Genomic DNA, 24,895 nt, shown 5'->3' with positions numbered 1-24,895 from the left:
TTTGGAATTCAAAACTCCTGTATTCCTTCAGGTCAGAAAAAAATTCTTCCATATTTTCTTTGGTGATAGCCCATTCTTCTCTGCTCTTTGCTGGAATTCCCAGTAAGTGGTTATTTCCCTCCTCTATCTAATCTCTGCATTTTCCCTCATTTCTCTCACGGATTTCATCTGTGCTTGGAGAGAATTCCTTGACTTGGCCTTCTGCATCACTAACGATGTCCTTTTCTCTATTTACTGCCCCTAATGGAAGCGTTCATCTCCTCTGTGTCTTTTTAGCTCCCAGGATCGCTTCTGGCTCTTGACTTTCTTATTTTTCAGAGCAGCTTGTCTTCATGGATGCAATATTCATTCATATCTCTTTATAGATACAAATTAGGCTCCTTAAAAGTCTTTCCGGATCCTGAAGTCAAAGCATAATTTCCAAGAAGTTCAAAAAGAATTACCCTCACACAAACCTTAGAAGGAACATGTATCACAGGCTTATTCAACTCATTAATGAGGAACCAGCAGGATGGTAATCAGTAAAATTAGGAAAACAGGCATTGGAGAAAAAAATGTGGGGATAAGACGTGGTTGGAATCAAAGCTGGTTGATGGCCTTACAGGGTCATAAAACCATAACCTTTGGGGTTATCTTTTATATTGGGCAGAAATCACTTACAAATATTTCCAAGTTCACACGTAATTTCACAGCAGCCAGCCTTTTCATTAACAGTAAAGAGTGAGTCAAGCAAAGTTATATTCTCCCAGATGATGAAATAATCCTCAGATGGGTCTGTTAAATAATGTTCCGAATGACGTTGCGAGAATTGCTGCCCTCCCTTTGCTGAATTTCCAGGTTTGAGGGTGATTTTCCTTACCTCCTGTTTCAGGGAAGTCATTTGCTCGGCTGGCTCCACTCACTGCCTCCCATGAGCGCCCCTACTCTGCCCTTTGGACTCGAAGCGTCTCCTCTGGTGCTTAGTGATCCCCCTGGCTCGTCTTTATAAATAAAGACAATGAAGCTTTAAGCTGAGCCGAGTGCGGAGCTGGCCCGGCTTCAGTGCTTTGGCGAGGTCTCCGTTTGGTATCTTCTCTTGGTCCTTGGGGTGGGGGGCAGGATGGGGTGGGGTCTACAGGCCAGCATGCTCCTTGGGGTCAGGGAGGGATGGGCACATGTGCAGTCCCCCAGGGCCCCATGCTTGGTTTCATGCTCTGCTTTCACCATTTTGAAACTCTTAATACATTTTGAACACGGGACCCTACGCGTGCCCTGAGCACTGGGCCCCGCAAATTACGTTGCCAGTCCTGGCTGGGGGGGCGGGTTCAGTGGAGACATTTTTGTGAACAGCACAGTGCTGGATGCTGGGAACCTTGGTGACCCAGACCGATCCCCGTCCTGGGTCCTTCCTGTCCTTTGTGCCTAGGGATGGTGTGGGTGCCTAGGGATGGTGTGGGTGCCGAGGGCAGGATGCGAATCCACAAGCTGGGCTCCAGAGCCCCGCCCTGCCGCGCACCCCCCCACCCCCACCAGTCCCACCCAGGCTCACAGCTATAAATGTCCTGTTTCCCGAGTAACAGGCCTGCCATCCTGAGGATGTTTTCTTCCTTCCTGCTCCTCCTCTTCCCCAAATTACTGGCTCCCTCTTCAAGCGATGGGGGAGACAGAACCTCCGCACTGGAAGGTTCCTTAGAGGTCAGAGCCTTCACCTCCGCATCCGTTCGGCCCCTGCTTGCGTGCTGCCACTGGGGGCAACTCATAAGGCAGCCGGCTGCAAACTGGGATAGCCTAACATGCTAGAAAGTTCTTTCACGGAGCTGAAATGTGTCTTCATGTAGCTCCCACCTGATGGGACCATTCATGCACTTCCTCACTCACAGAATCAGCATTTACTGAGCACCTACTACACGCCAGGTGCTGTGCAGCGGGGACACGAGAGGAACGAGACAGATGCTGCCGAGATTTCATGGAGCTTACGACTTAGAAAATGGATATGAAACAGATAATAAAGTTCTAAATAAATTCTAAATTGGGACCAGTGTTGTTGCAAAGACGTATAGAGGGTCGTGAGGGCGGGGAATGGGGGCCTGATTTAGATGGCAGGGGAGGTTAGCGTATGGCTTCCTGAGGAAGGGAGGCCGGGAGGGGCGGGGGGTGGAGTGTAAGAGCTGACCAGGCAGGGGGTGGGGGAGGGTATCTGTCGGAGCCCAGGGATCCGGGATGTGGGTGGGCTCTGAGAGATGAAGCCGGAGAGGGGGGCAGGGGCCTGATCGCACAGAGAGATCTGGAGCCCACGGGCAGGTGCCTCCCTGACAGACTCATAACAGCCTCCACAAACTGGAAAGTGGCTTGTTTCCTCCCTGAGCCTCCCCAGCACCTCCCACCATTTGTCAAGGGACAGGTGAGGTGGCCTCACCTGCTGGACATACTTCAGGCTATCTTGGTCCCTGGCTGGGGAGCAGGACCCCAACTTTCCAATGATGACTTATGGAGGAGAGAAGGGACTGCTCTCGCCCCAGGACCATGTGGGATTGTGGTGACCTGTTGAGGGGCCATGCTACCTGCCACCCCTAAGTCGTGTTCACTTTCCAAGCCAGGTCTCTCCCACCCTGGAGCTACAAGGCACAGTTGATTTTTTTTTTAAACACAAATTCCAAACTTTGCATTTATTGTTATTAATTTCATCTTATGATATCTTGGAGTCTTGATTCAGTCACTCATTACATTTACTTCCTGTGCTTGATCAGCCCAGGACAGCGAGCCCTGTGGCACCTCACTAGAGACTCTCTTCCAGTGTGTGACGAAGCCCCACTAATCCATGCGTAATTGTTGAACCTATCTCACTGTCTTAGTTAAGCTATGCTTTTCTGCCTTAGTCCATTAGGAGGTCATGAAATATTCAGTGACGTTCTTGTTGAACTCGAGATTTACTTTTCTGTGTATCTCCCTTGCTGCATCAAGCTGGTAATGCTACCGCCTCCCCTAATCAACAACATGAAATGGCCCTTGACAGCTGTGGGGAGGGGCCCAGGTGCCTCTGTTAAAACCTTCTCCAAGAAGGTGATGACTGGTGTCTGGAGTGGGTTGAGCCAGGGCTGTAGGGCTAGGTTGTAGGGACCTTTCCAGAATGAGGCTGAGCCAGAGCCCTTGCTAAGGGCATGGCTGGTGTGGGCCCGCCTGGGACGAGTGCAGGGACCAGGAGTGGCCTTGAGTCTGATGTCCTTTGGAAACTTCTAAACGTTAAGATAGATCTTTTATTTATTTATTTAATTTATTTTTTTGCCTGCGTTGGGTCTTGCTGCACGTGGGCTTTCTCTAGTTGCGATAAGTGGGGGCTACTCTTTATTGTGGTGTGCGGGCTTCTCATTGCAGTGGCTTCTTTGGTTGCGGAGCACGGGCTCTAGGCACGTGGGCTTCAGTAGTTGCAGCATGTGGACTCAGTAGTTGTGGCACATGGGCCCTAGAGTATGCGGGCTTCAGTACTTGTGGCACACGGGCTTCAGTAGCTGTGGTGCATGGGCTCAGTAGTTGTGGCACATGGTCTCTAGAGCACAGGCTCAGTAGTTGTGGTGCACGGGCTTAGTTGCTCTGTGGCACGTGGGATCTTCATGAACCAGGGATCGAACGCACGTCCCCTGCATTGGCAGGCAGATTTTTAACCACTGCGCCACCAGGGAAGTCCTGCCTTGGAAACTTCTGACTATGATGGTATCCTGGAAAGGGCCTTGGTGTGGAAAATGGAGCAGCTGAGAGATGAGTGTGAGCAGGTCAGGAACGGGCAGTCTCCCCAATCCTCAAACATATGCACAGCCTTGTACCCTTCCTCATTGCTCTTCAAAATTCAGACAGTGACAGGATTATGGGGGCACATGTTAAAATACAGATTCCTGGGCCTCACCCAGGGATCTAGACCCAACAGGTATGGAGGGCCTAGGAATCTGCATTATATGCAGATGTCCAGGTGGCCCTGATGCAGGTGGGTCTAGTTCACTTGACCCTCTTAGAGCCCCTCGCCGGGGCACTTCAAGTGGAGGGCATGATTCCCAGTTCTGGGAACCGCAGGAAGGGGGAGAGGCACGAGGAAGAATCCATCTCTGATCTGTGTCCAGGATCTGAATTAATTCTCATGACAAGCAGATGTGCTTTGTCAACGGAACAGTGGGGACTCCTTGTAAGAATTTCTGTCATCGTTAATAATATTAACACAAATAGCAGTACCATCGGGAACTCTGTACCTTGGCCACGGCGGGCGAAGAAGAGGCTGGACTAGGATCTATTACACCCTGGAAACAGCTTCTCCCGAGGGTGTGTGGAGAACAGCTTCTCCAACCTGACTTTTACAGGCTCTCGGGAAACAAAATGTCAATAAGAATTGTTCCTTAGCCCTGGACTAGAGCTTTCTAAAAAGATCAGGCAGGCGTGTCCCTTCTGTGGTTGCTTGCTGAGAGTTCCTATTGTCCAAAGTGCCCCATCAGTGGGACTTTAAAAAGCAAAGGGAATTGAATCCTCTTAGGCATTATCCAGGTGATAAAAATAAGAGCATCTACTGGTTTGCTGACTACTCACTATGGTCCCGGTGCTGTGTGTTATCTGGCTTAATCTTCAGACTAGCTCTACGAGGAAGGGACTGCAGTCAGTTCCACTTCACAGATGAGGTACAGGGACAGGGAGTGACCTACCTGAGGTCACGGACTGGCAAGGGACAGAGTCAGGAGTTGAACCCAGGCAGCTTGGTTCTGTGGGCTGGGATCGAATCCTGGTTCTGTGTAACTTGCTGGGTGTATTTGTTGCGGATGCATTTGGCTGCAAGTAACAGAACATATGCGCAGCAGTGGCTTGTGCAAATCCTCGGGTGTTTTTCCTGACGTAACACGATGTTCTGAGGTCTGTGGTTACCAGTGATGGCTCTGTAATGTGGGGGCTGACGTCCTTGTGATTTCCCAGGTCTTTCTTTCATGGTCACAGGGTGGCTGTTGAAGCTGTGGGCATTTTGTCTGCATTGAAGGCAGGAAGGGTGAAGGGAGACAGGGCTGTGCCAGCTGCGTCTGTCTACTTGGATCTGGAAAACAACATTTTCTTTTCTAGATCCCTCCCCTGTCTCAGCACACTTGGCCAGAACTGGGTCTCATGGCCATCCCTAGCTGCAAGGGAAGCTAGGAAAATAGAAAACATGATTGAACTCAGGTAAATCAACCAAGAATTATTCCCTGGGGCCAGGCAAGATTGGAAGAAGAGAGAATGTACTTTGGGTGGGCAACTCTCGGAGTCTGCCACATTCCTCTCCTAGGGCCTGAGTTCCCTCGTCTGCTCTTGGCCAAAGCTGTGGCCCTACCATGTCTGCAAGTCCTGGCTGGAGCCTCGGGAGCACTGCCTGGGCTGACTGGGGGTGCACGTGATCTGTTGAGAAATCTAAAGTCAATTACCAACCCATGTAAGCTCTGCAGAGGCCCGTGACTGCCGGCAGACCCGCTGTGGTTACTGGCATCAGAGGGGCACCACTGGGCTGTTTCCAGAAGCCTTTGCTGCCGGCCACCCTCCTGCATGGCTCTATGTGCGGGATCTCTGGGTCAGGGAAACACTCCATGTGTCAGCAGGCCCAGGGCATCCTCCTGGGTCTGCCTCTGCCTCTGACTTTACACCCTGATTTATCCTGGGCCTTACAGGTCTGTCTGCTCCAAGGCCTGTGTGCTCCACGGCAGGGCTGAGGCTGAGCTATCGTCCTGTAGTCCCTGGAGCCTGGCCCTAGGCTAGCATAGCAGGGAGGCTCCATGACTTGTCTATTTTGTATCTCTGTGTCCAGTCGCCGCAGAGCTGGGGTGGTGGGGGGGGGAGGGGGAGGGATCTGGGGCCATTTTCTTTTAGCCGAACTGGCCCTTTGGTGGGTGTGGACCTGGGAAGGTTCCAGGGAGGATCCTGGTGTGGATGATTTTTCATTTGTGTATGGAGTGAAGTGGGAGGGAGAGAGAGAGAGTGATGATCACTGCTCTGGTCCGTTTCCATGGAAACAGGATGCTAGATGCCATGGGGGGGCGGGGTAGGGGGTAAATCACCAGAGATTCTCAGGCTACAGGTTGACAAGCCAAACACCAGTCAATCATAAATCAGTCAGGATTCTCTCAGTTATACACACAGGAACCTGCCGAACCTTGTTTAAGGGAGCTTGTTATCTCCTTTACTGAAAGTCAAGGGGTCTCCGATTTCAGGACCCGCTCAAACTAGAATCCTGAAAGATGTCACCAGGCAGTGTGTGTGTCCCGTCCCACAACTCTTCTGGTTCGTGCCGACCTCCATCCCTGGCAGCTTTCATCTTGGTTGGAGGGGGGTGGGGGGTGGTGTGGCAGCTGGTAGCCCAGATCGCCCAGCCTCCTCCCTTGGGTTCAACAGAAAGACACCTTTTCTTTCTCAGCCACTCCAACGAGAGTGGAACAGAGCCTCCTTGGCTTGGATTGGCTGGTGTGGGCCATGTGCTCCTCCCTGAACCAATCCCTGTAGCCGAAATGAGGCAGCACTCTGATTGGCCAGACCTAGGTCAAGACCCATCCTCTGCCACTGGGTGTGAGGGTGAGCTCTCTCATACCAGCTGACCTGAGAGTGAGGAGGTTGGACTTGGAAAGTCCCAAGGCCGTCACTCTGCAAGCAGGGAAGGGAGCTCTAGATAGGTACAAAGCACTGCTGCGTAGGTGGGTTGCCAGAACGAAAGTTTCCTGACTGGGCTGTGCTCTCTTACATCCCCACAGCCCCGAGAACTTGGGGTTGTTAACCTCATCTCGCAGATGGGGAAATGGAGGCTCAGAGAGGTTAGCTGTCTGCCTCAGGGCACACAGCCCGTATGGACCAGATCTGGGATGTACGACCGTCCCCAGAGCCCATGCTGACTCACAGCATGAAGGGTTTTACCTTTTCAGAGGCCAAAATATTCCAATTGATCTGCCCTGGAGGACTTGGGCAGCCTTACCAGCTCTCTGAAGGATGTGGGGTGAGTCCCGGAAGAGGGACTTTTCCCTCAAGCTGTGGTAGAGTCAAAAGAATCTCTATCTGGTTTCCAGCCGCTGTGCCCACCTGCCGTGGTGCCAAGATTACTCTGGAGTTAGGGAGCTGATTTTTGTGGGAGGCACATCAAGAGATATATTTGGGATGTATGCTAAAAAAATTATATACTGTTGTTCAAAGTTCAACAAGATATAATTTGAAGTTCAAAGTTAACTGGGCGTCCTGTATGTATCTGGCAACTCCACCCAGAGATGAAGTCACTGGAATGTTGTCACCTGAGTGGAGCCTTGTTGAGAGGTCTGGGGTCTCCTGCTGCTGAGGTCCCCAAATTCTTTTATGGCCCCCAATTCCCCCTTTACTCTGAACTTGGCCTGAGTTGGTTTCAGCGCATCAGTTTCTTTGTCAGGTGGGCTTAAGAAACCCCGTTCTTCTGGTCTCATAGGATTTGTGTGAGGATACGTGGGTAAAAATGACCCATAAATCATAAAACGCTGGCCAAAGTCAAGGGTGAATGTTATCACTCCCTGATTCTCCCTTTCTATTATTTCCTTCCTCCCTCCCTCCCCTGAATACCTACTACGTGCTGGGTGCCGGCATAGTAGCACAGGCTGGTGGCCTAGTTATCAACCAACACAAGTCTGAGTCATCACAGAGCTGCCTCCTGACAGATGATTCTGCCATTTCCAGCATCTCAGCTTCCTTTCCATTAGCTACATCTTACATTACATTTTAAGAAAGCCCCCGTGGGTCCCTTGTAAAGATTGAGGAAACACCCTATTTTTATCGGCAACACACAGGAATCATCTCCTGGGAGGGGTATTTCCTGGAAAGATGTTAAATCTCCGTCATTTTATGTCGCTCCAAGCTTCTTTTTTTTTCCTGATCTTGTCCCTCAAGTTATTTGTTTGACATCCTGGCAGGGGGAGTCGCCTCCAAGCCAGGCCCTGGGCCGGGGGCTGGGAACTCAACTAGGCCTCTGAGCTAGTCCCTGAGGAACAGGGGCACAAGAGCACCCCTCAGGCCCAGGGGTGCCCTTGCAGAGGCACAGTGGGACACAGAGCAGGAGAGTTCAGTTCTGCCTGGCGGTGGGATCGGGAAAGCTGGGTAGGGCCCTCCAGGTAGAGGGTACTGGCAGCGGCAAAGGTGCACTCTGGGAAATTGAGATGGTGGGTGTCCCTGGACTGCAGGGCAAATGGTGGTCAGTGCTGGGGTCATGGTCAGAGAGTTTCCAGAGGCCCTTACTGCCTGAGCTTTCCCCGGCAGGAGATGGGATGCAGGGAAGGGTTTAAGCAGGTAGCATGTGATTCTTGGGTCAGGGTGAACGGAGGCAGCGAAAAAGGCTGTGATGTAATAATAGCTGGCTCCTTCTTGTGCCAGGCCCTGTCCGAGGCACTGAATCCAAATCTGAATGCATTTCATCCTCCTCACACCCCCATGCGGTCGGTTCAGTGACTTGCCCAAGGTCACATGGTGCAGTAGCAGCAGAGCTGGGATTGGAACCTAGGCTCCATGCTCTAACTGTCGGGCAGCCCTGCCCCTGTGGAGGCTGGCCCTACTCCACGTGCTGCCCATCCAGTTTCCTGGTGCTTCCTGGCCACCTGGCCAGCTGTGGGAGGTACTCATGCCTGGCCTGATGACACCCGCTACCCAGCTGGGTGACCCAGGCGCTGTCTGCGCCTCGGCTTCCTCATCTCTGGTGGGCGCTGTAATCCCACCATGGGAAGGGGTGGGAAGTGCTTAGCACATGCTGAGTGCTCCAGAAACCCCCCTGAATCAGCAGGAATCTGAGTTGCCAGTGACAGAAACCCAATTCAAATGAGACCCAAGCCCCAAAGGGGATGTACTGGCTCACCTGCCTGGGAAGGACAGAGAGCAGCTCTGCAATTCGGGTGCAGCTGGAGGGAGGGCCCGAACCATATGGTCAGGATCCTGCCTCTCTCCAGTTCTGGCCTCAGCCTACCTTTGAGTTGGCAAAACTCTCGGGCCACCACGGAGGCAAGATGGCCATTAGCGCCTCCGGGTTTCCTGGCAGTGGCTTAGCCAGGGAGAGCACCTCTTCCCTGCGGTCCCAGCTCAAGGGCTGGCTGCCCCTCACGACCCATCCTGAACCAGTCGTGGTGGCCTGGTGGATGGTGTCCACTGGCTGACCAAGCTTGGGTCTCTGGGCCTGTCCCGGGAGCCAGGGGAACTGGGAGTGGGGGAGGGCGGCTCTTCAGTACGAATCCGTGGGGAGGGCCCTGAAGAGCAGATGACCACTCTGCCTGCCCACCCTGGCACGGCCCCCACCCCAGCACGGCCACACCCAAGCCCCTCTCCCTAGACGACATGACACCCAGGAGCTGGGTGCAGTCACCCTCCTCCTGGGGTGATGTCAGGACGAAAGTGCTCGCTTTAAAGCAAAATTACTTACCTAATTAGGCACTTGGGAGCTGGCAGGAGTTAGTGGGGGGTTTTGTTGATTTTTTTTTTTAGGCTTTTAGCACTGAAGCTACGCGATAAAGTAACTGTGTAATTAGGGATTAATTTCTCACTCCCTCCAGTGATGTCTTACTTGGGGCCTGAGGGAAGTCAATCGGGTGGTTATTCACCCACAGAGCAGCCCTCTTCACCTTCTTTTTTTTTTTTGGAGGGTGGAGGTGGGATGCTCCCTCAGCTCTTACCCAGAGGGGAGGAGGAGGAAGGGAGTGGAAGGCGGCATCTTCCATCGCAGGTGTTTCTCACACTGCATGGATGCCCGGGGTGCTGGCTGTGCGTGGCGGGGCTGGAGTGGGCTGTGTTTCTGGAGGGAGGTGCCCGGCCAGCATCCAGCCAGTTGGTCCCTGATAACGCTGCAGTCCCCCCTCGCTGGTCCAGGTCTGAGGCACGCAGCCTGTCGGGGTGTCTGCTGGGTTGCAGCCTGGTTGCGGGGTAACCTGCTCGTGAACAGCCCCTCTCTGGCTTTTCTCTCTCTGCCACTCCCACTCTGTGCCTCCTGGAATCACCTCCCAAATAAACTGTTGCCCCCAAGCCCTTGGCTGAGTCTGCTTTGGGGGAACCCAAACCAGACAGGAGATGTGAACAGAGTGCGGAAGGAGCCAGAGCAGAGAGGGGGGAATTCATCCTGCCGTGCAGGGAGGGGGTGAGCAGGGCTTCTCGGAGGAGGAGGGGGTCTCGAAGGATGAGAGTGAGGAGGATGGGCATTGCGCAAAGGAAAGGGCGCAGAGAGTTGCGTGTTTGGTGAGCTTGGTGGGCCTAGCCTGGTGCCTGAGTTGCATGGAGTAGGAGCAGGTGGTGGGGGGAGGGGGCTGAGGCCAGATTGCAGGGCCTTGAAGGCCATGGTCAGGGGCTTGGACTTTGTTCTGAGGGCAGTGGGGAGCCATTGAGGGTTTAAGGCCAGGAGTGACACATCTAGCTTCGAGGTGTAGGAGGTTTGGGCTAACGGGCTGTGTGGGGCGGAGGCAGGTGGCTGCTGCGGCTGTCAGCTGAGGGGGACAGGGGACGGGTGCTGGCGCTGTCGGCGACTGTCCCACGTTGGGCTTGTTGGAGCACAGTCACCATCAGGACAGCGTGGTCCCAGGGCAGAGACTTAAACCCGCAGTTCCCACCTCCCGGCTACTTGCTCGGCCCGTCTCTTCCCACGCTTCTCTAGCGTCCAGCTTTCTATCCTCTTCCCCTCAGGGAACAATGAGAACTGCTGGATCCCTCACTGGGCACCTGCTGTTTGCTTTTTCTCACTGAAAGCATTTATACCTGGTCTTGCTCCCCCAGACGGGAGATGTGGCTGCAGGAGGACACCTCCCACCCCTATAGGTTCATGAAGTATAGAAGAGAGAGTTAGGACCTGAAAGAAATGTTCAGGCAGATGGACTACCTGGAAGAATCCACAGGGCCAAGGTCACTTATGCTGCTATGAACTCGGTGACTTTATCGCATTTCCCCTTCTGATTCAACTGCCAGGACGCTCAGAGCTGAGATCTTGACGCTCGATTCTCCAAGGTATTTCTCCTGGGGGCTTTCCAGTGGGAACCCTGAGGGCTGCCACTGGTGAATTCTCAGTGGAGTTTTTGCAGTAGAGATCAGGTCAGAGGGGACGGGAAGGGACTGGGCCACGGGGTCGCTCTGGGTCTGCTGGGCTGTGGTGGCTTAGTCCCCTTCAGAGATGGGGGCGAGTCAGAACAGCCTCCCGTGAGAGGGTTGGGGTCTAGGAGGTGTTCAGACCCTAAAGCTTACTAACTCTGGGTCATCGTGGGCCTCGGCGACCCCCAGCCATAACTTGTATCTCACTCAAGACCCAGGGGCCAGCCCTCCCCGCTTTCGAGACCCTCATAGGGCAGGTGAACCCAGTTTCTTACCAGGGGACCTGACTATGCAGGGCATCTGTAGTTTCCCATTTTTGCCCCCATCCCAGCCTTTCCTGGGACAGGGGCTGTGGTGGGTGCCCCTCACTTAATTAAGGACCAGTAGTCCCAGACTGTGGGCTGCGGGTTCCTTGAGGGGGCACGGAGCCCGTGTGGCAGAGTGGGGCGGGAGAGTCAGGGACCAGACAGGATTGTCCTGAGGGCTCCCAGAGCAGGCAGGCCAGTGGTGTGGCTTGCAGTCGTGGGTCTGCTGTGGTCCAGGGCAGCAGGGCGAGGGATGAGACAGCAGCTGAGTAATGCAGAGGGGGCTTGAGCAGGTTAACGCAGGTAAGTAATGAGAACACACACAAGAGGCCCTCAAAAACCATTCGCTTTTCTCTGTCTACCCATCCGTCTGTGAAGCGTCTATTTATTTTTATCGTGAGACTTCACGGGGATGGGAACAACTCCTGGGCTGGCACCTGCTGGAGCTCGGCAGGTGTGCCCGGGGGCTCCTGGGATGTAGTACCTGGGTGGGTTCAGTCTGGCGTGGGCTGGGAACCCCCACCTCCAGCACACCCGGCAAAGCATAAACCGAGCCCATTGGCCGGAGGGGGAGGACCAGGCAGAAGGAAGAGGGTCTGTGTTTGTGGGGGTGGGGCATCGGGGAGGGGCTGGCTGGAGCTGGGCCTGGCGGCCTGCCATGGGGTGGCTCTCCTAGGCCTGGTGTGTGTGTGTGTGTGTGCGCGCACGTGCCAGTGTGAGAGCCTGTTTGTGTGCCCGCGTGTGCCTCCTCCGCAGCGCCTCCATCACTCACATCTCCCTGGCTGCGTGGAGAGCTCTTGCTACCAAATACGAAAATGACAGTTTGGCTCACCCACGCACGGAATCCTCACGCAGCTCCGCTCCCTCGGCGCCCTCTGCTCAGATCACCCTCTGCCCCGGGCGCCTCCGCCCTCACCCTCTCTGCCTGGCTGCTGCCCCTCTGCACCCCCTCCTGCCCCCTCCTCTGCTCCCCCTGGTCTCTGTCTCTAGTTCTTAGGTCTCTGTTACTTTTTTGGTCACTTCCCTTCATCTGAATTGGGGCTCTGACAGGAGTGAGTGTGGATGTGTGTGTGCACCGATGGTTGTATGCAGGTGTTTGACTCTATGGTGTATGTGTGTGTGTGTGTGTGTGTGTGTGTGTGTGAGAGAGAGAGAGAGAGAGAGCACATGTGAGCGCATGGGAGTCGGAGCCTGTGCCCCAGAAAGCTGAGGGGTGGATGGAGGCATTTCAGGCAAACGAAGCTTTCGCTCAATGACTCTTCAAGCAGCGGGAGGGGGCGGCGGCTTCACAACAGTCGGACAGGTTTGCATGGTGTGTAGGAAAAGCCTTCACTTCCCGCTGACAGTGATGACAGGTGGAGCTGGCAGCCGTGCCAGAGTCCCAGGGTGGGGGGCCCAGGTCTGAGGACTGGGGCATCTGTGGTCAGGATGGGGCTGTAGGCCCCTGGGACCTGTCTTTCAGAGGGGAAAGGGGTGGGTAGCGGCCAAGCAGGGACGATCTGGTGGACGTGCCGGGAACTACAGAGGAGGCCCCGGAGACCTGCCTCCTGTGGAGATCTGGGAAGGCTTCCTGGAGGAGGCAGACCGCCTCTGAGAATCTACAAGACTGGTTGATGGTGGAAGGGGAGGGTGGATCTGTTTGGTGAGGCCCCGAGGACAAGAACTAGGGCAGTGGTGAGGACTCCAGTGCCATCTTTGCTTTGAGTCTCTCCCCTGCCTGAGTGTGGACTCCTGAGCATAGGGGCTGAGTCTGGGTCATCCTTGGGTCTGTAGCACCTAGACTGGCCTGATTTATCATGAACACAGGTGTGAAGAAACTTCCAGGACTCCAGGGGCATCTGTACCTGTAAGGTTTCAATGGAAAGAGATGCGGGAGGCAGTCCAGGCAGAAGGGGCGGTGGAAGAAAGGCCTGGAGCGGGGCAGGGCAGGGCAGTGAGCCCGCCAGGCTGGAGCCTGGGCGCCTTGCAGGTGCTGGCTCGGTGCGCGTGCCCAGGAAAGAGGGGATTATTCCTGCCGGCCGAGTACAGCTTGCGCCTGACCTCGTTGAGCCCACGGTAGAGCTTAGAGGGTGGGGGAACGGAACTGGTGTGAATCCTGGCTTGAGCCTCTACCCGTTTGCTGGCTGACCTGGGACACGTGATGTTACCTCTCTTACAGCCTCATCTCATCATAAATCCGGGCATCTAACCTGAGGGGCCTCTGGGGACTTAGGGAGATGGAGGGCTGGGCGCTCCAATCTGGCCTCTGTCCTCAGTGAAGGCGTCGCAGATACTGCTGACCGTGATGTCCAGTCACCATCTGGGCTCAGCCTGGGGGCCTCCTGGCTCCTTCGTTCTCCCCTCTGAGGAATGGGGAGGATTCTCGCGGTTTCAGAGGCTGCCCTGGAAGTGGGGGCAGGAGCTGCCCGGCACAACACCGGGCCTGCAGTGGGGACCCAGGGTCTCTGCTCCTCCATTCCCTCTGCCCCCGGCTGCATCTGCTGGGATCCTCAGGGCAGTCCACGAGGTGGATGTCACCTGCTGTGCTTACAGAGGAGGAGACAGGCTCAAGGAGACAGCCCAAGGCCACAGGGCTGGCTGGGGCTTAGCCAGGGTTCTGACTGCTTTTCTTACCCCGTCCAGGCAGGGGTGGGCATGGCTGGCCTGGCCGTGGCCCCACTGTCCCTCGTGCTCCGGGCCTCACTCTCCTCCCCTCTCTTTGCAGGATGGTCGAGTACTCCCTGGACCTTCAGAACATCAACCTGTCAGCCATCCGCACTGTGCGCGTCCTGAGGCCCCTCAAAGCCATCAACCGTGTGCCCAGTGAGTTGGTGCCTCCTGCCCTGCCCCAGGCCTGCCCAGCCACTCACTCACTCAGCGGCGACGGGCGGGCACCTCAGGGCTGGGTGCTGTGCTGGGCACGGGACCCTTCAGTGACCGGACAAATGTGGGCCCCACTCCCAGGGGCTCATGGGCCACTGTTTGGGCCTGAAGATGCTAGAGGGTGGCCCTGGCGCCTCTGGGTCCCAGAAGGACTCAGATTGCAGCAAGTTCTGGCTTTTCAGGGACAAGATTCCTTGTGTGTGGGGGGGCTGTCAAGGTGGCAGGTGTGGGAAAAACCAAGAAGCTTCTTGGTTTGAGGGAGGGCATCGGGCAGCATTCTTCTGGCGAGGGGCTTCCCGACTCCCTGACTTGTGCTGATTGACTTGGAGCTGGAGCTCTGGGCCCACCCACTCACCCCCACCCCCCCCAATAGGTTCACCGCCGCCCCCAGGTCCATCCACCCGCTCCCCCATCTGACTGGCTGCCCATCCATCTGTCCACCCACCTAGTACTGAGAGAGGTTATCTGATACAACAAACCCTGACATCTGCCCAGACTCATACAGCTTTCAGAGCTTTTCATCTCTGTGATTTCTTTTGAGCCTTACAGCCCCTTGGGCAGGAGGTGGGCTATTCCCATGAAAAATTGAGATGAAAAAACCGAGACTTGGAGCCTTGAGATTACTTGCCCAGGAGGTCTCCTGACTTTCCGCTGCCCTGTGTCAGGAATGTGATGGGGACCCAGGGAAGGGGGGGGGGGCCCTGCCTGTAGGGGACTTCAGCCCTGATGGGGAAGGACAGGAACTTTTATGAGCATCCGCTCACCTCCTGTGTGCCAGGCTCTTGACATGCCTATGGCTGACTTAACCCTCTCAACAACCTATGTGAGGCTCAGAGAGGTTAAGTGGCTTCCATAAGGTCACACAGCAATTCAGGGGCCAGGCAGGGATCTGAGCAGCGTTATGTGTGTCCCAAGCCCAGCTCTTTCCCTGGCTCTGTCTGAATCCTTACTTCTCTTCCCTGCCTGAGCCTTAGTTTTCCCACCTGTAAAAGGTGAGAGGGCTCCTGGTACCTCATCCTCCTCCACAGTCAACACTTACCCGACTCTGCCAATACCCAGCCTTGGGGCCTTGGGGGTCCCTGCCACCCTCCCTGCCCACCTCTCTGCAGCCGTCCACCATGAGTGCCTGTGGGGCTGGCCTGACTCTGGGCTTGCAGAGCGTGTTGGCCAGCCCGGGCAGGCCTGGCGGGGCAGTGGAGGCCATGCTCCAGGATATTTGTAGAGCAAGGTGACCTGGCAGGGGACAGGCTGGCTCAGGTTGGGTGAGGTACAGAGGGGATCCTGGAGGGCTGGGATCTCAAGGTCGCTCATACAAGGTCACCTCCCCATACATGAGCCTTGATGTGATGGGAAACTCTAGGGGCCCCTGAGAGCTGCTGTGAAGGTCCTGAGGGAGGGGTTGAGAGGTGGTGGTGGGGGGTGTGAGCGGTGAGAACCAAAGCTGTGGGGGAGTGGGGAGGAGCAGTTCAGCTGTACCACCTTTGCCCCCTCCCACTGTCCTGGGGAGACTCCCTCAGGGGCAGGGAAGGGACATCCAGAAAGGCCATCCTAGGTGGCAGCCTCTCTCTGGCCTTCCCACTCGCCAGCAAGCCTAGAAGACACCTTAAAGATCACCTCATTCAAAACCATCTTTACCCCATTTAACAAATGAGGAGAATGAGGCCCAGAGAGGGCCATGACCAGCCCAAGGTCACACAGCAGGTCAGTGGCAGGGACTAAACTGGAGCCCTTTTCTAACCAGAACACTTTCCCCAGGGGTGCATGTTCATCTCCCTCAGGCCCCACCTCCTACTGGGAAATTGACCACAAGGCGGACTTTGTTCTCTCAGCGCCCAGAACTGTGCCTGTTGTGTGGAAGGTGCTCAGTAAATAGGTGTGAAGTGGACCCGTGTCGAGCAGCTGTCCTATGCCAGGGCGGCGGTGCAGCCAGTGCTCAGAGGGAGGGGTGCTGGGCATGTGGAACACACGGGGGTGCAGGGAGGGGCAGAGTGGGGGGCCCTGGGGTCTGAGGTGGTGTCTGAGCTGAGACCCAGCAGAGCATAGGGACTGAGCCTCGAAGGGAGTGTTTTAGAAATGCCTGGCAGAGGTGAGCAAGTGGACACGGAGGACTGCTCCGGTAATGTGGGTGAGTGATGGCTGGTCTGGGCAGAGCGGAGTGGAGCAGGGAGACAGAAGGCCCAGTCCCCACCCTGGAGAGTCATGGAGGAAGCCCAGCCTCTGGCCCGGGCAACCTCAGCAGGGAGGGCACCGGGCAGGGGCCACATTTCTCCTGGGGACCCCTTCAGGGCTCCGCATTTCTGTCCCAGGGGAAGGTAGGGGCTGCCCTCAGGAGGCAGCCACAACGTGGCCGCTCTCACGCTCCTGGCCACGCAGCCCACAGGCCTGGCCCTCTTTCCAAAGATGCATGTGCACGTGCTGGGGTCACACAGGGGCGTTTGTCCACAATCCGACATTGAGCACGTTCCGTCAGGTCTCGGGATCTGACAGGCATGGGAACAGCGATGTGACAGGACATTGCAGAAGAGATGGTCTGGGTGGGGGATGGACAGGATAGACACACAGGGCATGGGTGTCTCTCTGGGGGTGGGTTTCTGTACATTTGTGCTGTGTGTGCGCGGACTGTGCGCGTGCGGGTCTCTGTATCCACGAGAGACCGTGTGTTGTAGGTGTATGTGTGTGCACAGTTGGGGTTGTGGACACGTGTGGGGGGTGTGCACATGGGGGTTGCACGTGCGGAGGTGTGGGCCTGCATGCCTCTCCTCCCCGCCCCTTCCCCCCCCCTCGCTTCCCGCGTGAGGAGCTCATTTGCTCATTTGTGGCTCGCCCTGCGCTCCTGGAGGCTATGATTTTGGAGGCTGGGTGACCCTGAGGGCCCTGAGAGAAGTTTGGGTCTATCCTCAGGGGCCTCTTTCCTGCTAATAGGCTTCGCTGGGAGGCCCGGGGTGGCCCGAGGCGGACAGTTCTGTTCCCACTCTGAGCTGATTCCGCCTCGCAGCTGGCAGAGGAATCTCGAACCTGGCCTGGCCTTTCTCAGAACCTGGCCTGGGGGAGTTGTTGGGAGCACGAACCCTCTAGAATTCAAAATATAACTGATGCCCCCCCCCCCCCCCCCCCCGGGAAAGGGACCTTAAGATAAATCCATCTTCATGAGCAAGTTGACTAACAGGAGCCTCAGGCTGTTCGAGCAGGTCCACTGATCCAGACCCTCATTTACAGAAGGGGCAGCTTCCTCCCCAGGTGCCAGGTGTTCTGCCCAGAGTCACTGGGGAGTGAGTGGCCAGCGGGCGGAGCACAGACTCTTAGACGTGTCTCTCTGAGAGGTTTGCTTGCTTGCCTTCTTTTTTCCTAGATGTTTCCCTGAACATCCCAAGTCCTCCCATTAATTTATCTTTCGAGCTGCTTCTGCCCTGGGACTCCTTCTTTTCAACAATAGCCTGTAGCTTTCAATGTGGCCACTAGATGGCAAGCTAGAGAATTGAGACTAGGCAAAGTCAAATTATGGGTTATTAATTGCAAAGCTGTGGAGTGGGGGGTGGCTGCCTGCAGTTTAAAAAGTAGTTTAAAAACACGACCAACCAGGAAAACTCAGTTGGGTTGTCAGGGATGTAATTTCTGCTTCTAAGCTCTGCGGGGAGTCTGCTGCGTGACCTGGGAAGCCCCTGGGTGTCTCTGGGCCTCGGTTTCCCTATTTGCACAAAGCAGGAGGAGGGACTGATTAGATGTGTGGTTCTGACTTTGTCCAGGATGGATGGGGCACCCGGGAGCCGTGGTGCTTTTTACAGAACCTCGTAAAATACGTCCCTCCACCCCACCCCTGCGGGTCTGTCCTGGCTGCTCAGCCACTGGTGGGTGAAGGAGATAGCACGGAGGACAAGGTTGGGGAGGCAGGGAAGAAGGACTAACTGCCAGTCAGGAGTCTGGGTTCTGATTTCTCGCTGTGTGACCTCTCATAAGTTGCTATCCCTTTCTGGGCCTTGGCAAGATGGGGCTGGATTATCTCTGAAAGTGCCCCCTCCTGGTACCAGCTGACTCCAGGCCTCACTCAGCCTACACACCCCTTGATCAGCTGCAGTGCCTCCCAAAGCCCATTGGCCAAGCCATTTAAATATGAAAAGTGCTTTTTTCTCCAGTCAGAAACTAGGGCCGTTACTGCTAAAGCCTGAGCGGGCTGGGTCTGAGCTGCTGGCCCACATGTGCACCTGGCCACCGCACACCCTGGCCCAGGCTGCGGAGGGGGTTGGGAGGGAGGTCTGGGGAGCTTGGGTGCGGTTGCCAGGGGTGCTGAGCCTTGCCTGGGCCCCTGCTCACCTCCCGGAGCCCCATTCAGCTGACAGTCCCTGGGTCCGCAAGAAGCCACCTCGGGCAGGGGCCTCCGGGCTGGGGCTGGGATGGGCTGGAGCCAAGGACAGGGAGGCAGAGCTGATAGTCCTGTCAGGCTCCAGCTGCAGGCCTGGGACTGGAGATTTGCTCTGTACTGACAGGCCCCAGTTCTAGTCCTTTCGCCTGCCTGTCATGGGACCCTGGACCTCCATCTCTCTGAAGATGGGGCTGATAATACCAATTTCCAAATGGTTTTGTAAGGATGAAATGCCCTCATGTGTGTAGAGAGCTTAGCACGGAGCCTTGAATGCAGTAAGTGGTCAATAGGTGCTACTGTTATGAAGAAAGTGCTGGGAGCATTGGGGGTGGAGGGTGGGGGCGTCAGGACCTCTTCACAGAGGCTGGTTTTGGAAGATGCTCACCAAGGACACAGAGGTCTGGGGAGGGTGGTCCCTGCAGATGGAGTGGAATTGCACTTGCCAAAGTGGAGAGGAGGAGCTGTCCTGGGAACAGTGGGGCTGGACAGAGGACTGCATGTCATGGGGAGGTGGGAGGTCAGCATTCCACATCTTCTAGGGATATCCTAATAATGATAAATGGCTAAAGTTTATCAGATGCTTTACATGGGCTGTATCATTTCACTTTCACAGCAGCCCTAGGGTGTTGTACCATTGTGATATCCACTTTACAGATGGGGAAACTGAGGCAGAGAGAGGTTGAGTAACCTACTTAAGGCCACACAGCTGGCCAGAGCTTTTTGCTCCTTTTCACAACCTCCTTCCTTTCCTTTTAGTGCATAGGCATCTCAGCCACCCACTCCATCTGCAGGGCATCAGGAAAGACCCCTACCCACATCCAAGGTCAAAGCAGAAAAGCCCCATGGGCTGAAGTAATGCCCTCAAGGCCCCTTCTCTCCCCATCCACTTCCAAATTTGGTGTACCCCAGACCTCCGAACGCCTTTCACCGTCAGGGTGTAGAGTTCTCGTGGTGCCGGGTCCCGTGCAGCCCGAGGGGAACGAGACAGGGCAGGAAGGAGGATTTCACAGTGGTTAGTGCAGAGCATGGCCTCTGAGTTGCCCTGCCAGCATTCAAAGCTTGGTCCTGTGTTAATTAGCTGCAGGACGTGGGGAAAGAGTCTTCTCTTGTTTTGGGTCCGCATCTGCACAAGGAGAATGGCACAAGACACCTCCATGTGGCTTAGTCTGCAGCGCCAGGTTTAGAACAGGTGCCCCGTGAACTGCCCCATCCCTGCCCTCCTCACAGAGGGAGGATCCCAGTGTTGGGGCTTCGGACTGTAGCATCCAGGGCAGTTAGACCAGGGTTTGTGCCTGAGATCTTGGGCAGTGGCTCCACCTCTCGAACCTCAGTTTCTCCATCCATAAAATGGGGTCCTAGCCCTCCCTTGCTAGGCTCTGGGCTAGCGAAACATCCTCATGGCAAGTGCTCCTAGAAGGTGCCCAGTGAAGGTGCCGATGCTGTAGGTTGATCACGTTCCCACATCTCATACCCGTGTCTATTGGCAAGGGGGCTGGGAGGCCTTGAGACAGAGCTTGCCTGAGAATCTCAGCATGTTCACTCTGCGTGTGTGTTTAATGGGTCTTGGGGTTCAGGACCTTGGACTTCAGACTGTCTGTCCTTGGCACCCACAAGTGTCCCCCAGCTGCCCTGTGGAAGAAAGGTCCGGCAGCCCCCAGGGAAGGAAGGGAGGGAAGGAGGGAGGTGGGGAGAGAAGAGAGAAGGTGCAGTGGAGGGGCCCAATTTCTGGGGCTGCTGCCTTTCAGAAGAGGTGGGGGTGGGGCGGGAGACCATCTGGCCAGAACATCTGAAGAGAACCTGACTTGGGAACAGGAAAGAGCAGCTGGGACTGTGAGGGAAGAGGTGTTTGGGATGGGGGTGGGGTGAAGATACCCACTCCAGGGTCAAATTCTGTTCTACGAGTCAGGAGGGAGTATTTCCTGGACAGGACACCAGATCAAGGGAGAGAGCCACTGTGTATTTCTCCACCCATCCATTCATCCAATCATCCATTCTCCCAAAGTAGCATCCACGAAGGGGCCACGAGGCCAGGCTTTGGGTCAGATGTGGGGGCATGGAGAAGACTCAGATGCAGCCCCTTCTCTGTGGGCAGACACTCAAGCCAGGAGCTATGGGCCAGCAGACATGTGCTCTAACGGAGGCATCGGGGCCAAGGGGAAGGACCACCGACAAAGAGTAAGAAGGCAGCAGGGGCCACAGTGAGGGGGGTGACCTTCAGTGGGACAGGGCCAGGCCCACCCTCTAGGACCTTGGGGAGGAGCCAAGGCCTCCCCTGGGGTGCAGGGTGCAGGGCTGCAGACCCCTTGCCTGGGGCTTGTTTCTTATCTCAGGAGTGGGCACCGAGGCCGCTCTTCAGCCCACGGGCCCCTCCCCAGCTGGGCTGGGGCCAGCGGCTGTGTCCTTGGTAGCCCGGCCGTGTGCTGCCTGGCCCAGCCTCCCGGTACCCGCTGTGCCCCTGATTAGTTGGCACTGGCCATGGCAGGAGCAGCAGACGGCCTCTCCCGGCTGCTCAGCGCCCTCCACTGACCGGGCCAGACCAGGGAGAGAGGGGAGCCCTGGGGGCCAGCCACAGCCTCGGCGCCCCTTGCCCCGGGCCTGGCCCCCCTCCTTCTGGCTGCGGGCTGTACCGCGGGCAGAGGCTGGCATGAGTTCGGCTCTTTCTACTTGAGCTGGCCTGGCAGAGTGGCTGTGCTAATCTGGGCTGACAGTCCCTGTCTGCAGAGAGCACCCTGGACCCCCAGGGGAGAAGCCTGTCAAGAAATGCACCCCATCCCCTGGCCTCCCGCTGCCACCAGGGCCCCCTGCCTGGCGGCTGTCCAGCTTTCTTTAGGGCAGAAGGTCTGGTCTGAGGGGTTCCTGGCGAGGAGGGGTGAAAAGGTTAAGCAGCTCCATCAGTTTGCCCACCTGTCATTCGTCCCCCCCAGCTCCTGGCACTTAAAATGCCACCTAGAGACCATTTCTACCCTGATGCCACCCACGTGACACTCCAGGCCATACTCCTCTCTCCTGAATCCCAGACCCCGAGGTCTCACGAAGCGACTTCACATGGGTATACACCAGGCACCCCAGACTCCACATGTCCCCACAGACCCCCGTCTTTCCTGAGGGCCGCTCCATGCCTCTGGCCTCAGACTCCCAACCTTGGAGATGCCCGGGCTCCTCTCTTATACCCACACCCACATCCCACCCCTCGGGTCAACCTTCAGAATGTCTCCAAACCCAGCCAGCGCCGCCTCCACTGCCACGTCCTCTGGACCAGCCAGATGTGCGCTGTCAGGATGGCAGGTGAGCGGTGGCTGGGCCAGGCCGGGTGGGATGGAGTGGAGCAGGTGGATGGAAGGCCCAGTCCCCATCCTGGAGAGTCACGGAGGAAGCCCAGTGTCTGACCTGGGCAACCTCAGCAGGGAGGGCACCGGGCAGGGGCCCATCTCTCCGGGTGCCCCCTCAGTGCTCCACATTTCTGTCCCGGGGAAGGCGGCCACCGTGTGGCCACTGTCACGCTCCTGGCTATGCAGCCCACAGGCCTGGCCCCCTTTCCAGAGATGGATGTGCACACGCTGGGGTCACACAGGGGCGTTTGTAGACCATCCTGCAGGCTGGGGCCCCTAACGGGCCTCCCTCTTCCTCCCTGGCCCACCCAGTCCATTTTCTCCCCAGCAGCGGGAGACCACATCTCTCTTCTGCCCACAACACTCAGCGCGAGTGGAAGCCAGAGTCTCACACTCCCTGCAGGCAGCCCCGTTTCCCTCCTGCCTTTGCCCTGACTCTTCCCTCTGCCTGGAGAGCTCTTCCCCAGGTGTGCACACAGCTGCTCTGTGCATCTGGCCAGTGGGGCCTTTCCCAGCCCCTATTTTATACCAGCCTGACCCCCAGCCCCGGCCTGGCTCTCCCTATCCCCTCCCCCATTCTACTTTTTATTTTTGTAGCGCTCACACCCAACAAATGAGGAAGTGTGCTTACTTATTATGTCTGCTGTTTCTCTGTGTGTGTCTCCCTACCCCTATGTAGAGTATGTGCTGCACAAGGGCAGAGGACTTTGTGTGTGTGTGTGTGTTTCTGGTTTTTTTGGCGTGGCATGCAGGATCTTAGTTCCCCGGATCAGGGATCGAATCCGCACCCCCTGCAGTGGAAGCGAGGAGTCAACCACTGGACCGCCAGGGAAGTCCCTTTTGTGTGTTTTTTTTAAAAAATTGATGTATCCCTAGAGGTTAAAACAGTGCCCTCACTGAATATTTGTCGAATGGGGATGCCCACTCAGCCATCACCCCTGCATTCATTCAAGCTGCCCTCCTCGGAGGGGCCTTTCTGGGCCAGGCTCTGGGCAGGATGGGAGGACACAGAGCACCCCTGGTGGGCCTTTCACTTCTGGTTCCCTGGGGGGAGAGGAGGGCAGAGCTGTGATGAAGGCTGATAGTGTAGTAAGTGCTGTGATGGAGCGAGGATGGGGCTGTGGCAGCTCATTGCAGGGGCACCCGAGCCCAACTCGGGTACCAGAAGAAGTGACCACGCAGCCGAGGTCTAAAAATGGAGACGGGATGGCCTTCTGAGCATGTGCAAGGGCCCGGCGCTGACCCAGAACCTGGGCTCTCCAGGGATTGGAAGTGGGTCAGTCTGGCTCCAGTGTGGACCCCGTCCTGCCTTGGGAAGCGGACCTGGCATTGCTCCCAGCAGCACGATAGTAAAGGAAGCCTTGTGGCTGAGAGTGGGGGAGGGTGGTGTGCGTGGGGGGCAGAGTGTGTGCAGAGGTGGGGAGTCGGGGCGCTGGGAGCAACTGCAGTCTGGCTGGGGCAGCAGGTTCAGGTGTGACATGGAGGACAGAGGGGGTGAGGCTGGGAGATAGACTGGAGCCTGGTTGTGGGGGCCTGTGAGGAGGGGGTGGGGGCAGTTGAGTTAGGGATTTACACTTTCCCCATAAGGGTGGTTGGGCTCCTGGAGGCTCCTGACTTTGGGGGCACCCCCCTCTGAGGTGTCCTGGCATTGGGGTATTTCTGAGGCTGGATAGAAACCACTGTCCTCTAGATGAGGTTATGGGGGCCCAGAGAGGGCAAGCTCTGTCTCAAGGCTGCCCAGACAGGACTGGGACCCAGATGTCCTGTCCTGGGTTGGTGCTCTGGCTGCTCATCAGGGTAGGGGCTACATTGGGTGTTCTGAGGACTCCAGGGTCCTCTATCCCTTCTTGACTAGGGAAGCGGGGCCCTCAACCACACTCATGGGTCACCTGCAGCCTGCCCTCATCAAGGTCCACCTGCTCTCCACCCCAGGCTGAAAAGTCACACTAAGAGAGCTGAATCAGGTAAGCTCATCCTGAGAGAGGAAAAGGGAGAGCCATGGGGGAACTCAAGGCAGGAGGCCCTCATAAGTATCTGGGGGTGAGAATCAGAGAAGGCTGCCTGGAGGAGGAGGCTTTGGCTGGGGGAAGGTGTGGAGGGAGAGGAGCAGAAAAGGTGGTCTGAGGCAGAATGTGATGGGTCTTAAAGGCGGTCTCTCTCTGTCTCTTTTTCTCTCCATCTCTGTTCTCTGTCTACAGTTCTCTCTCTGTTTCACCTTCTCTGTCTCTCTCTCCTGTACCCAGTGCCAGGGGAACTAAGGGCAGAGTGGAACCGTCAGACTCGCCTTAGCTAATTACTTGACTGTGGGAATGAAAGGAGGATTAGCCGGGTTCTCGCAGGGTCCTCTCTGGCCCCCTAATCCCATGGCCCCTGTTCTCTGGCGTGGAAGTGATGAACTCTCCCTGAGTCCCTAATTAGCTAATTATGCCTTGGCTCTGTGGCTCTGGGACTCCCTGGGCCCCAGGGGGGCTGTGAAGTGAGCTGGGGCCCAGCTCAGCAGAGGGAGGCAGGAGGGGAGGAGGAACCAGCTGCCATTCAGGGAAGCCAGCCGGGCAGGTTCTCAGGAGTCTTTCAGAGTTGCAGTGTCCTGGAGAACTGGGAAATGTAATTAATTAACCAACAAAGGCCGGGCCCGGGGGAGCAGGCACGGAGCAGCGGGGCTGGGATGCTGCAGGAGCCGCCTCCTCCAGGCTTTTCTGATCCCGCCCCTTCTCTCAGCCACTGCCCGGCCCTCCTGCTTGCCTCCTGCCTTTGTCCTGTCCTCTGTCCTGTCCTCCAGGACTTCTCCTTCCCCTTTAAAGCCCAGAGCTGATCAAGGGCTTGGCCTGCTTAGAAATCTACCCACGGGCCTCCCTGGCCAGCCGCCTAGCAGACAGCCCCGCTCTCCTTAGACCCTCAAGCACAAGCCTGGATGCCCCCTCTGAATGGTCACCTGTCTGTGCCTTTGCCACTGCTCCTGGCTTCCTGCAGAGCCCAGCTCAAGTCAGCCCCTCCAGGGGGTGCCTGGAGCTGCCCTC

The 24,895-nt window shown here is 56.5% G+C and overlaps 1 protein-coding gene across 1 annotated transcript in view; it reads left to right on the top strand.

The window, feature by feature from the left end:
* Positions 1–24,895, top strand: part of CACNA1I (calcium voltage-gated channel subunit alpha1 I) — a 101,367-nt gene that overhangs the window by 24,262 nt on the left and 52,210 nt on the right. Inside the window, exon 4 of the mRNA XM_057742064.1 lies at positions 14,035–14,132. Within this exon, the coding sequence (XP_057598047.1) occupies positions 14,035–14,132 (98 nt within the window). The remainder of the gene's footprint in view (positions 1–14,034; positions 14,133–24,895) is intronic.

This window comes from Hippopotamus amphibius, chromosome 7 (genome assembly GCF_030028045.1).
Source record: "Hippopotamus amphibius kiboko isolate mHipAmp2 chromosome 7, mHipAmp2.hap2, whole genome shotgun sequence".
Taxonomy (NCBI): domain Eukaryota; kingdom Metazoa; phylum Chordata; class Mammalia; order Artiodactyla; family Hippopotamidae; genus Hippopotamus; species Hippopotamus amphibius.
This window is presented reverse-complemented; position numbering and strand designations above follow the sequence as displayed.